Source organism: Gallus gallus, chromosome 3, assembly GCF_016699485.2.
Source record: "Gallus gallus isolate bGalGal1 chromosome 3, bGalGal1.mat.broiler.GRCg7b, whole genome shotgun sequence".
Taxonomy (NCBI): domain Eukaryota; kingdom Metazoa; phylum Chordata; class Aves; order Galliformes; family Phasianidae; genus Gallus; species Gallus gallus.
In genome coordinates, this window is record NC_052534.1 from 109,789,126 (window position 1) to 109,803,070 (window position 13,945).

Genomic DNA, 13,945 nt, shown 5'->3' on the forward strand with positions numbered 1-13,945 from the left:
TGGGCTCCCTGTGCACCCCCAGGGACACGCTGGCACCTCCCCAGGGCACTGAAAGAGAAACACAGCATGCTTGGAATGTTTTTCCATCGGTGTGTGTTTCCCAGAATGTTCATTCCAAGCACTGCTGCCGTTTCAAACAGGAACAAGAGCGGGGTTTGGAGTTCTGGTTTCCCATAAGAGAGATGTGATTAGGCAGTGTAGAAAATAGCTCCCTGAGACAGGAAATGGCCTCCGACCCATCCATGTCACTGCCTGTCCTGATGTCAGAGCCATCCCGTCCTGCCACACCGCACTGAAAATAACACGGTGTGCTGCAGATTGCTGGGGCCAACAAAGGCGACTGGTGTTCACACGAGGTCATGAAGAGTGACTGGAAGTTCCTGAGAACAGCGGGAGCTCTGGAACAATTGGAAATGGGCATTTCTGAAAGGGAAGGAACTTGACGAGGACAGCCAAGTCGCAGGGACTAATTAGTTTAGGAAGGCTCGCTGACTTTCAGGCAGTGTCGCCTGGAAATAGGACAGATGGAGAAGTGAGAAGGGACGGCAAACACTGCCTGCAAACTGTGGTCTGAATTGGTGCTGTTGGGAGGGCGCCAGCTAAAGGATTCAGCTCTTGGTAGGAAGGGTTTGGATCGTCCCCACCCCTTCGTCTGGGTAATCAGCCCACAAATCAGCCCATTAGTTACACGGCTTTTCTCCTCAGGGAAAAGAAATGCAGGTGTGTGAGTATCTCTGGTGATACATTTTTGGCAGTGGAACACTCCCCGTTTCTGCCACACATCCCCCCCCGCATCTTCTGATGAGCAAAGGTGCAATCCCAAACCATTCAACAGACTGTTCCTTACAATTCATCTCTTGGTGATATTTTTCTGTGATTGCATACATCAAAGCTGCGGTTATTCGCATTTTATTTGGGAAAGGAGACAAAATCTCAGTCCACGGTCCCGACTGAAATGGAAACTGGAGAACCTTTTACTTGACAAGACAGAAAGCCAAACTTCTTTTCTTTGCCTCTGTCACCTCACTGTCGTGACAGCCCAAGAGGAGCTGCTTTTCCTCCTGGCTGAAATGCCGATGAGCGTTGGAGCAGAAATAGAGTCAAGGATGTGTACCCGTCAGGGGAAGGGCTGTTTTAGCATGGAATTTTCTAAACACGGTGTATTTTGGTCAATCTGGGTCATCCTGCAGCTGTCCCTTGGGAATGCTATTTATAAACTGCAGAGGCTGCACAGCGCTCACAAAAAGGCTGCGCTGTCACTGATGTCAGTGATGATCCTATGTTTGATGCTGAGAAGGCATGGCACTGAGCTCTGGCATGAGGCAACAGACAAGTGTGCATGCCCCGCAATGCCTTGGTCTCTCTCACCACAGACTGCATATTGATGCACTGCCCACTGCACTGTCAGCTTAGAGAAATCAATGCAGAAGATGTAAACACACAGATAACTCCAGACCCCCTTCTCCAAAAGGCTCCTAAGAGTCCTCACTATGGAGAATGCTGTTTTCATGCCTGCAGGGTGAGGCTTTTCCTCACTTGCATTAAAAGAGGGGGGAAAAAAAACAAAGAAAGAAACAAAAAGCCCAGGACAATCATGCTCAAATCACACAACTTTTGAATGAAATAAGAAGTGAAGAATTTCTGTACTTGGTCATAAAATAGCTCATTGCAAGTCCAGACTGCTCTGACAATTTACTGCCTTCAAGGCTTTCTGCTAGGTCTGCACGCTGAACAGCATGAGCAAAGACAGAGAGCACTGAAATAGCATGAAAGCAGGAGACAGAAGTGCAGTGTCACAGAATGGCCCTTCCCAGCAGCAGCAGCTCTCAGCAGCACAGTGACAGCACAGCAGGGCTGCACACCAGCACTGCTGCCAGCTGGGCACAAGGGCATTTTCAGCTGACATCATTGCCTCATCTGTGGCACAGACACGTACTCTGTCTGATACACAATGTCTGTGCAGCACAGTGCTGTAAGCACGCCTTGTGATGTTTAAAGACATACTCCCTTTTGAGTAAACATTCTGCCTTCAGATTGCTGCGATCAGGACTGTGGAGAGAAGGAAGAATTATGTTTGCAATTCTGTATGTTTTGTGGGAAGCCTTCTCTGCAGAAGAAGAGGCTCCTTTATCCCCTCCTGGTGCAGAAGCAGGTTTTGGGCTGCTCTCAGTTTGGTCAGACAAAATGGCTGAAGCCACAGCTGTTGATGTATTCAGATGCTGAAGGAAGCCATTAGGCTGCTGGAGCCTGAAGATGAGATTTCTTTGTGATAGATGTTAATATGAGGAAATGGTAAGCAGTGCCTGCCAAAGAAACTTCGTATGAATGCCAAACGCCCAGTGTACCTGAAAGGAAAGGGGGGAGGTGGTTATTTATTAGAGAAAAAGCAGTCTTTTTTGGGGCAGAGCTTCTCCCTACACTCCCTGCTGTTTGCAGCTTTGCCTTAAGTGGTTGCAAGAGCCCAATATCAAGCAATTAAACCTTCAAAAGAGATAAGGAAGAAAAAATGTAATGGAGTCACCAGTCTTTCAGTACAGTCTGATAATGGCCCTGTGGCAGAGATATGATTAAGTGTTGCTTATTCTTAGCCTGAATTTCAAATAGCCCCCTCCCCCTAATCATTTGCCTTCAGGACGGGACAATTAGAAATACTTTATTTCACACCTGTGCAATAGAAATTATATTTCTGATACTCCATTCAGAATTGCCAAAGCATTCAGTCCTGGACGCACTGCTTTAATCAGTTTGAAGGCAGGATTTTTGTACCAACAAAAGCAGGCTACAGAAATGCAACCTGCTTGGGCTGAGCTTAGCGCACACACTTGCTGGTTCCACACACAGCCATGTGGGTGCAGGCAGCTCACAAAGCCAGATGCCATTATTTTGCAAACCAGCGCCTCACTTCTCATAGATCACCACTGACCCACAGTCTGTGCTTTGAAAAATATGGCACTACTGAATGAATCTTCCACTAGCTTGGAAATGACCATCTGAAATCCCTTAATATCACCAGCTATCTGCAGAAGCACACTATTTCACAGAATCACAGAATGGTTGGGTTGGAAGGGACCTCCAGGATCATGAAGCTCCAACCCCCCACCACAGGCAGGGCCACCAACGTCCACATTTCATACCAGCCCAGGCTGCCCAGGGCCCCATCCAACCTGGCCTTGAACACCTCCAGGGATGGACGGGGCATCCACAGCCTCTCTGGGCAGCTGTTCAGCACCTCACCACTCCCATAGGAAAGAACTTCCCCCTGACATCCAACCTCAATCTTCCCTCCTTCAACTTCAAACCATTTCCCCTTGTCCTGCTGTTATCTACCCTCTCAAAGAGCTGCTTCTCCTCCTGTTTATAGGCTCCTTTTAGGTACGGTACGTTAGGTACTCCCTTTAGGTATGGTATTTGTAATCTTTCTTTTGCAGTGATACACAAGAAAGGCTATGACCAGTTGGTCTTTACCTGGATGGAGGGAGCTGTACTGTAGTTATGAAGGTTTGAGCCTTCCTCAGTGCCCTGTGTAACCATTAAGGTGCCATTGAAGGGAGTATCTGCTGGGGGGGGAGAAGAAAGGAAAGATAAAAGCTGGTTCTGCTTCTTTAAATAATGGAAAAAAGAAAGAACAAACAACCAACACACCCACAATAGAAACTATAATAATAAAGGGATGGGGCATCCACAGCCTCCTTGGGCAACCTGTTCAGTGCGTCACCACCCTCTGAGTGAAAAACTTCAATATATAATATATATCTGCAGCTTTTTCAAACCAGCAGAGGGAGTTTTCTCATCTAAGTATTTTTTTTTCACTTCTGAAATATAAACCTGTTTTACTTCATTTTATATTTCCTTAGTCATGTTATGTTACCTCATAGGAGCAGTCTCAAAACAAAAGCAGAAATTTTGCAGGCAAAGCTCCTCAACACTACGGGCTGTGTGCTTCCATGTGGTATTGACAGATATGGCTGTGCAAGAAGGCAAGTAGCTGCCACAAAAAAAGCAATGCAGTGTCAGAAGCATGAAGAACCAACCCACCTGTAATTCCAGGAGCAAACTATTTGGTTCAAGGGGAACATTCAATTATTCAGTTACTGCTACTCAAGTGGATGTGAGACCATAACCTGATAACAGCCGACACGTGACTTTGGTTCACAAGACGAAGTTCCTTTAATTCCTTGTCCTCTGGGGGGAAGTTCTGAAGCCTCCACATTCAGGTTTCTCCATCTGGAAGCAATAGAGTACTTTCAAGATTACCATAGTGGCAAAACAAGGTTTTTTTTGTTTGTTTGTTTCTGTTTCTTTTTTTAGAAGGTAATTATGAGTACACAAACATTCAGTGCATAGAATCATGGAATCATAGAATCACTCAGGTTGGAAAAGACCTTAAGGATCATCCAGTCCAACCCCACCCCAACCATCCTACCCTAACTCTAACAGCCCTCCGCTCAGTCATAGCCCTGAGCACCACATCCAAAATGCATGACATCAGACAGACTGTAGTAAAGAAGTAGTCATGCAGCTCAATGGTTGAGCCATAACGATTAATAGTTACTAGCCTGGCACAGATGTCATTTCCTTCTGCCCACTCCTCCAGCAGCACTAAGGACAGGCCCTGAGGATGCTGCAGCTCATACATGAGCAGGCTTCCATTTCTGCAAAGACTGGTGTGCAGGCTGAGAATCACTGCTTTGCTCTCCACTGAGCTATAGACCAAAGAGAAGGGCACGGCTGGCCTGATGTCAGTGTGAGCATCAGGGCGGGTCCAAAGCTGGAAATGATCCTTGCATTAATTGGATGGAGCTGCTGGAAAGAAGGCAGCACAGAGCTCCTCTAAATGTGTGTGTCATGAATATTTTACTCCTCACCTCCTGAATGTTCATCTTAGCCTTAAGGCGGGTCTCAGAAAGGTTGCTATACTGGATCAGCCTTTATCCTTTTGCAGTGTGTTGTTCCGCGGAGGAAGTGGGGAAAAAAACACCTTAAACAGAAGAGAGAATTCAGCCTTATTAAAGTTATTTGCTCAGTTTTTGTTGGAGGCGACTTCGAGCTCTAAGATTTCCCTTCAGTCCCAGATCTCTTATTACCACAGCTGTTACAAACCCAGCGGGGCAAACAGGGAGTTGTACTTTAATTAAAGGCCCTCCTTTCCAGGGGGTACCGCGGGACCACGCATGGGGTTGGAGCAGGAAATTCTCACAGTTAAAACACCACAGAGGAGATAAAATACCAAACTGGGATCTGGGACGAGCTTCCTTACTGCCTTAGCCTTCACATCGTGCCTCCAGCACTCACTATCCGCCTCATTTTCTGTGTCTGTCTCACCAGAAAGGCGCTCAGCAAATGCTGGCTCCTGGAAATACCTGACATCCTCTCAGGCTAACGTTGTGCTGGGCCGGGCCGGAGCGGCTCATCCGGAGCTCCACAGAGGGGCTCTGCAGCAGGAAGGCGGGATGTCTCCGCGGCAGGGAGCTGCACTGCCGTCCCCTGATTGGCACCACAGCCGCGCCGTGTTTTGTGCCCTTTCGGCCTTCAGGTCGCTGCTTTTCTTTAGAACTGTTGAGTTCTGAGTGGCCGTTTTCACTCTTCCTGTGTTTCCCACAAAAACCTCAGCGGTGGCAGCCTGATAGAGCTTTCAATGCTTCTTTTTTTCCCTCTAAGAAGTACTTCTTGGCCACAAAAACCCAACCCACCCAATGCTATGAATTATCTCCAACCAACGCACAAAGCCCATAAACGTGTTCATGAAGCATGGGAAGTGTGCCCCGAAATGAGGAGAAGCCTCAAATGGGGGCAGAGGTTCAGGGGGAATGGTTTTAAACTGAGATGGGGGAGGTTTAGGTTGGATATGAGGAAGTTTTTCCCCCAGAGGGTGGTGACGCACTGAACAGGTTGCCCAAGGAGGCTGTGGGTGCCTCATCCCTGCAGGCATTCAAGGCCAGGCTGGATGTGGCTCTGGGCAGCCTGGTCTGCTGGTTGGCGACCCTGCACATAGCAGGGGGCTGGAAGGAGATGAGCATTGTGAGCCTTTTCAACCCAGGCCATCCTATGGTGCTATGAAAGCCCATGAGGGGAAGTGGGCTCTTTCCAGCAGAGCCCAGCGACAGAGCCAGGGGTAATGGGCACAAACTGCAGCATGGAGGTTCCAAACTCTGCTGCCCCGAGTAGAGGCCTCTGGAGGTGCCGCCACCTCTCCCGTGCGATCTGCCTTAGCAGCGGGCAGCGCCGGGCGGCCCTCCGCGCTCCGCCCGACCGCTCCGCCGCCGTCACTCGGGGACCCCGCACCGCAGCGGGAGGGGGGACGGGGAAATGGCTGTGACGTCATCCCGCCTGGCAACGGCACGCGGCGTGGGGGCGGCGGCGCCCGGCTCTCGCGGGATTTGGCGGCGGCGGCCCCGTCGCGGGCGGTGCTGTCGGAACGGCGCTCGGAGCGGCGGACTGACGGGACGGCTGCGCGGCCGCCTCCCCCTCACCTCCCGGGCTGCCGGCGGCTCGGAGCGCCCCTGACGCCCGGAGCGGCGCGGATGGAGCCGCCGTGCCCGGCTTGAGCGCCTCGGCGGGACCCGGAGCCGCTCCGCCGAGCTCGGGCGGGCGGGCGCAGCATGGGTGAGCGCGGCGGGCAGGGCGAGTCGCTGCGGGGCCGCCTCCTCCTCCCCGCATCCCCTCCCCGGGGCCCTTTGTCTGCGAGCGGACCCGAGCCCCGGGCGGGCGGTGGGTGGCGGTGCCTCCGTGCCCGCTGGGGGAGGGGTTGACCCCGTTCCCACCGCCCCCCGTTCCCTCTGTCCGGCCATCCCCGCCTGCTCCGCGTTCCGGCTGGCTGTACTGCCCCGCTATCGCCAGCTGCTGAGCTCCCCCGCGGGTTGCAGCGCCGCCTCCGCGTCCCAGGAGCGCTATTTAAGCTTTCCGACTGGAAGCAAAGTTGGTTTGGGGGAGCTTTTCTCCTTCCTCCCATGCATAGGAAGAAGGGGAGAAGCGCATGGCGTGCAGACGGAACGTGTGCTTGGTGAGGGGACGCCCGCTGCTCCTGGTTTGTGTTCCTCGTGATTTCATTCCTATTTTTTTTTTTTTTAATGGAGGCTCAAAGCGTGCTTAGAACGGAGTCTGAAGGCATGCAGTGAGGTGGGTGTGCTGTGCTGCTGTTACAGCCCCGCAGGCCCTGGCTCCTCATGCAGGCCGCTCAGAGCAGAGCGCTGCAGGTGCTCTGTGCTGCACGGCGCTGCCCGCGGGTGAGCAGGGATGTGGGCTGCTGTGCTGTGCTGCTGTGCTGTGCTGCTGGCAGTGCCGGTGGTGTACAGGTGCAGGTTTGGTGCTATGACCTCTGTAGTGCTGCAACTGAAGCACCTGGGGCTTTTCCTAGGGTAAGTGGATTATTAGAAGTGTTAGGGTGCTGTTTGGCGTTCTGTACGAGGCTTGTAGTGAAGGACTCATCTGGTTTTCAGGCTGTGATTGCTGCATGGCAGTGTTCCATGTCGTTTCTTTCTCTTAAGCCTGGTTTCTTTCTGTGTGTTTTCTGATTGCAGCGGTGAAGGAGTGGTGCTGCTCCATAGGTGGCTGAGTGCAGACGGCTGCTAATCTGTGTTATTGTTATTGTGTGGGTTATTGTAACACTAACAATTCCTGTGCCTCTGCAATTACATAGAGGAGTTTCTGCCAGGTGCTGCTGGCTGCGAATTAGCTGTCTGCTTATTCGAGAGCCTTTTAAATATCACAGCATCCCAGAATGGCTTGGGCTGGAAGGGACCTCAAGGATCATGAAGTTCCAACCCCCCATCACATACGGAACAACCAACCTCCACGTTTAATACCAGCCCAGGCTGCCCAGGGCCCCATCCAATCTGGCCTTGAAAATAGATTTTCTAGATCTCATCCTTCAAGCCTTATGCTCCTACAGCTGAAAAGCAAGGAGCAATGTGCAATGAACTGTCTAAAAATAAGAAGGAAAAAAGATCCAAGTGTAGTTTGTGCTCGCTGTATTTAGTGATGGCTTTGCTTTACCTTGAGAATCCATTATCTAATTGTTTTATTACTGACGTCATGGTGGAGCTGGCTCCTGATAAGAGATTGTTTGTCTTTTATATCAGCCTATGAAAGAGGTGTTGTGTGTAAGACAAGGCTTGGAGGAAATTGCTGAGGTACCCGATGACTTCAGGTTTCCAAGATTAACAGGGAAGTAACAAGGGGACAGCATGACTCTGGGGAGCTAAAAGTGGAAAGACAAATACGGAGGGCCTTGGAACACGTTCCTTTGTGTTCTTGTAATAGTTTGCGATTCATTTGGTGAGAATGTGATTGATGGCACACTGGAACAGGTTGCCCAAGGAGGCTGTGGATGCCCCATCCCTGCAGGCATTCAAGGCCAGGCTGGATGTGGCTCTGGGCAGCCTGGGCTGCTGGTTGGCGACCCTGCACATAGCAGGGGGTTGGAACGAGATGAGCATTGTGATCTTTTCAACCCAGGCCTTTCTGTGATGCTATGGTGAGGAGGGTGTTGTCAGCAGGGCTGTGTGAAGCCATTGCTGACACCCAGCTAAATGCTCAAGCTGTCCTTCCTGTGCTCTGTCTTCCACACAACGTGAATTGCAGGGATTGAGTACATGGTTCCACAAACAGATGGAGAATTAGGCTGACCTAAGGGAAAGAAGTGCATTTAGGTGTTCTGGGAAACGTTGCTATTTGACTGAGTTATCTTTTTGCTGCCTTGGGTTGGCAGCCACTCAGAGGGACGTGGAGTTCCACGTGTCGGTGCAGTATGACAGCTTTCCTGCCTGTTTCTGTGCCTGGATAACAGACTGCTTCTCAGCTACAATTAGGAAAATGCTGTGAATGTGTAACTCTGCATTATTGAGGAGTTTTAGCTATATTTGTGGTGTGCTACGAAGTTTTACGTCCCCCCATGACTAAGAATGAAACAATCCAGGGCCCAGTTGATGCCTGCTGTAGTGATAGACTGAAATGTGTTGGTCTCTGTGAGCATCTTCTTAAGCACGGGCAGTTTTCCCTCTTTAAAAAAATAAAAATCCTGCTTTATTTCCAAAAACCAGCGCTGCTTCCATTTGCAAGGGCTAGTAGGAAAACTTTGTAACCGCTTTGAGGAGTTGGATGTGCTTCTTTGTTGCTAACAGTGCGAATGAAATGTGAATGTATTGCGTCTACAAAAACTACTGAGTGAGTTCATTGAGGTTTAACTTGCCGGGAGCCTTTTGCCTTCTCCACCTCCATGTTGCAACAAAATAATCTAGAAGGCTTTTTTTTAGGTAGGCTGAGCTCTTTTAACACACGAGAAATGCAGAGCTGATGCACCGAGCGTTGTGTAGAAGGGTATGGAAACGAGATAGCTGGGCAGTCTCTGTTGGCTGTAATCACCCGGTGCTGTGCAATTAGTCATTTATGGATGTTTTTAAAGGTGTTTGCAGTGTGGCTATGTCTGAATCAATGCCGAGGGCCCGTTGGGGAGCTGTGCAGGCAGGGCTCGCCGCCCAGCACTTCCTGTGAGCCCATCTCATGTGAACGGGCTGTGCGTGGGGAAGCGCTTCCTTTCTGTCTGGGGTTGTGTTGTTTTCCTCTCCTGCAGAGCTGCTCGCACAGCCTGATGTCTTTGTGCTTCTTAGAAGCTGTGCAATGATTGTCTCCTGGTAGCTGTTACCTTGTGGGTTCATTTCTGCCCACTGTGCTTGTTTGTCTTTTGGTCTCTGTGCATCGCCTGTCCCCTGCACGAGCCGTTCCGTGTGCCTGTTGTTGTTGCCCCAACCCAATTTCATGGAAGTCATGTGTTAGGAAAGGAGAGCAGCACAGGTGTTAACATGGCATGGGTCACGTTGATGGAAGTGGGCAAGGTGAGCAAATGAAAGTTATTGCTGGTGGATCTGGAGTGTAGCTATTTTGGGCAGAAACTTAATGGCTGAGAGGGGATCCTAGAATCATAGCATGGCCTGGGCTGGAAGGGACCTCCAGGATCATGAAACTCCAACCCCCCCCACAGGCAGGGCCACCAACCTCCACATTTCATACCAGCCCAGGCTGCCCAGGGCCCCATCCAACCTGGCCTTGAACACCTCCAGGGATGGATGGGGCCTCCACAGCCTCTCTGGGCAGCTGTTCAGCACCTCACCACTCTCATAGGAAAGAACTTCCCCCTGACATCCAACCTCAGTCTTCCCTCCTTCAACTTCAAACCATTTCTCCTTGTCCTGCTGTTATCTCCCCTCTCAACGAGTTGCCTCCCCTCCTGTTTGTAGGCTCCCTTTAGGTCCTGGAAGGCTGCAATGAGGTCACCCCGCAGCCTTCTCTCCTCCATGCTGAACAAGCCCAGCTCCCTCAGCCTGTCTTTGTAGGGGAGGTGCTGCAGCCCTCTGATCATCTTTGTAGCCTCCTCTGGACCCTCTCCAACAACTCCCTGTCTTTCTTGTATTGGAGGCCCCAGATCTGTCCAGTTGGTGTTTACAGCCTGGGCATGTAAAGAGGCTATCCAAGCAATGGTTTACTTTCTAATGTAGTTAATTTATGTTCAACTTTTCCTTTCCTGACTCTGTTCCTTTCCATAACCTCCATAACCTTTGCTTTTTCTCATCTACTCCAAATTCCCATACTGCTAGCCATCTGAAACGTCCCTCCCACCCCACAAAGGTGTAGTTTGTTCCTGTGCAGCCTCCTGAATACTTCTGAGCAGCAGTTATATGCAACTTTGCCCCTGTGCTGCTGTGAGCATCAACCTGCTCACACACTGCCCTCGGCTGGCTTGCTGCAATGACTTTGAGCAGTGCCTGGCTGTTACACTGAGCTGCTCAGCTGTGTGCTTTCTGCAGTTGTTGCTGGCTATGTGATGTGACAGCGCAGCAAAGATTGGATTTTGTAGCTAGCTTGCTCTGAGCAGGATGTTCACTTAGGTGACCTCTCCAGCCTCAATTGTTCTGTGGTTCTTGGCATAAATGAGATGAATAATGTTGCGATGCCAGCACAAATATTTACTTTCTCTGACTAATACCAACAACTATTTTTGGACTGGATGCTGTTTAGTTGCTCCAGCAATATGCGGAGTTGTTGCTCTCTGAGGAAACTTAAATGAAAAAGCAAAGCATTTGTGCAGTGCTTCTGAACACTTTTTCCCCCAGAGGGTGGTGACGCACTGAACAGGTTGCCCAAGGAGGCTGTGGATGCCCCATCCCTGCAGGCATTCAAGGCCAGGCTGGATGTGGCTCTGGGCAGCCTGGTCTGCTGGTTGGCGACCCTGCACATAGCAGGGGGTTGGAACTGGATGAGCATTGTGGGCCTTTTCAACCCAGGCCATTCTGTGATCCTATGATGTGCACTTGCTGAAGTACTTAGGGCTGCTACTGCCAGAATCTGAGTGAAAGAGAAGTGATGGGCTGTGTCTGCTCAGGGTGCTCCATCGTTCCACTTCAGAATGATGTACACTGAAGAGAATATAATGTGAGGCCACACGGGATATTAAGTGATCTTTTCTTCTAGGGATGTGTGTTACCTGTAACACGATCAAGGTACGACAACCAAGCTATTAGGCAGGATTGCTTTCTGCAGAATAACTTCCAGTCTAATACTATGAATCATTAAAAAAAATGTTTGAAAGCTGATATTTGAAAATGGGTACATTTTAAAGCTTTCTGTTGGTTTTTGCTAGAAATACTCAGGTAGAGAATATCCCAAAACATGGAATGTGGTGTTTTCCTGCAACCTGAGAGATTTGTTTGTGCTGAGCTGCTACAGGAGAAGCTGTGGCCCAAGCAGGTGAGGCAGGATCTGTCTGTGAGCTCATGTGCCACAGTGCCTTGAGCTTCCAGCTTCCACTTGGCATCACTGTTTAAGAAACTCACATTTTATTACCTTTGCTGGTTCGATCAGATAGACTATTATCAGAAGTTTTAATTGAATAATTAGGGACGTACAGCTTCCTGAATGGTCCCTCAATCACCATGACCTGGTGCTCTTTGATAGTAGAGAAGAATGCAGATGGTTTGGAAATGAAGCAGCACCAAGCAGTCTCTTTTCCTTCTGTTGTTTCCTCAGCAGCCATACCTCAGTGGCTGTCACCAGGTTTCTGTGCATTGCAGTCACTCATTAATTTTTTACTTTTTAAATTAAGAAAACAGGTTTTGCGGAGCTCCTGGACATTCTCCTGACCATTTAAAGATGACTCAACGTCATCAATCTTTACCTTTTGGTCAGCCTTAGTCAAATGGTTTTGGCTGTATGTAAAGCTTGGTCTCAGCCTCAGCTCTGGCTGGTACTTACCGACCTCATGGCTTGTTTGTCCGAGCTGAATCGTCTGACACTTCCCTGCCTTCCTGCTTTCAGCCAGGCTGGCCCTGCAGGAATGGACAGGGAGCTCAGGGCTGTGGAGAAGCACAAGGTGAGACTGCTCAGAGCAGGGCTGGCTGTGGCACGTCAGCAGTGCTGCTGGGAGGGAAGCCTTATGGGAATGGTTCTTCCAGCTTTACTTCTGTGGGGTTCATTGGAAATGCCCTGGCATTAATTAATTGTGCATGGGGTTTGCTTTCCAAGCTGTGTTGTTTCTGCTTTTTAAATGTATTTATTAATTTAGAACAATGCAGAACAATAAGCTGACTTGTCAGAACGGCTTGAGTGAGTCATTCCCATGCAACGTGTTTTTGGGACTGGACGAGAAAAGTTCCCATGTTTGCTACTCTAAGAAATGAAACCACTGTAGTATCATAATCTTTGCCTTTACTGAGGGAGAATCACATCCCTGAACTCAGAAGTGGCATTTCCGGTTAAGAAAGGCTTTGTTTTGGGCTTGACTTCCATGTGGTCTGATTTGCACTGAAAGTCATCCTGCAAGTGCAGTTTCATGCTGTGTTTCATTAGAGATAACTGGAGGCTGCTGCTGCAAAGGGCTGAAGCCCTGTGGTTGCTCCCCCTGGCCAGCACTGGCTGCTGTGGTTTATTTGGCTGTGGTGTGAGCTGATAAGCTGCTTGATGTGGTAAACTTCTCTGCTAGGTTTACTATGGTGTTAGCAAGCAGACTGGCCTTACCCTGACTGATCACTGTCTCCTGTGCAAGAGTGGATGGGAATGCATCTTAGGGCAGGGAATGAAGAGACTCTCGCCTGTTTCATTTTAGCCTGTAGTTACTTTGCACCTGACTCAAGCTGAAACTTGAACTACTTGTCTGTCTTAATTGCTTTCAGTAGTGTCCATCATCCAGCGAACTGATTATCTCACAGCTCCTTTGTTCCTGACTTTAAAATGCTGCTTAAAAAAATCTTCTTGCCATCTTCCTCCATCCTTTTTTGCACAGTACTTTTATTGACTTAATGATGACTATACGGGGAAGGCAGGGCAGCAGCCAGTCCTTGTTATTCACATGCTTTTTGTATGTCTGTGGGTTTGTTTCTTCTTGTCATCAGCAGCATGTGTGTTTTGAGAAGCAGCTTGAGCTGTGAAAGTATCTTTCCATCCTTGACCCTTGTCTGCACTGAACTTTAAAGTTCCCATTAATTGAAAGCTTTGATGGAGGTTGACTTATTCAGTAGTGTCATAAATTGGAAACTATTAACTAGAGCAAGCCTACCTAAAACTTAAAAGTAATTATACTAGTGTTGATACTCCTTATCACCATAGAATCATATCATAGCATCACAGGATGGCCTGGGTTGAAAAGGACCACAATGACCATCTCATTCCAACCCCCTGCTATGTGCAGGGTCGCCAACCAGCAGACCAGGCTGCCCAGAGCCACATCCAGCCTGGCCTTGAATGCCTGCAGGGATGGGGCATCCACAGCCTCCTTGGGCAACCTGTTCAGTGCGTCACCACCCTCTGGGGGAAAAACTTCCTCCTCATATCCAACCGAAACCTCCACTATCTCAGTTTAAACATTGATTTGAATGTTGCTAAGTCAGGTTCTTAACTACTGGAACAAAATGCCAAGGGAGGTGCTGGATCTGTCAGTTCTACATGTGGTTGATCCCCG

The 13,945-nt window shown here is 49.4% G+C and overlaps 1 protein-coding gene and 1 long non-coding RNA gene across 5 annotated transcripts in view; one reads left to right on the forward strand and one right to left on the reverse strand.

Annotated features, from left to right (window-relative positions):
• Positions 1-1,612: 1,612 nt before the first annotated feature.
• On the reverse strand, positions 1,613-5,907 carry LOC101750714. Of its 3 annotated transcripts, XR_005859097.1 has the most exons (5): positions 5,361-5,907; positions 4,866-4,978; positions 3,869-4,224; positions 3,466-3,557; positions 1,613-2,345 (listed from the first exon to the last, which is right to left on the reverse strand). It is a non-coding gene; the product is annotated as an uncharacterized LOC101750714 (long non-coding RNA). The 3 variants fall into 3 exon arrangements; XR_005859095.1 differs by having other exon boundaries at positions 3,466-3,554; positions 4,866-5,907; XR_005859096.1 differs by having other exon boundaries at positions 4,866-5,907.
• A 465-nt stretch (positions 5,908-6,372) lies between these two features.
• Positions 6,373-13,945, forward strand: part of CD2AP (CD2 associated protein) — a 66,473-nt gene continuing 58,900 nt past the window's right edge. For both annotated transcript variants that reach the window (NM_001318403.2, XM_015285163.4), the window contains exon 1: positions 6,373-6,603. In NM_001318403.2, the coding sequence (NP_001305332.2) occupies positions 6,600-6,603 (4 nt within the window). In that variant the 5' untranslated portion in view covers positions 6,373-6,599. The remainder of the gene's footprint in view (positions 6,604-13,945) is intronic.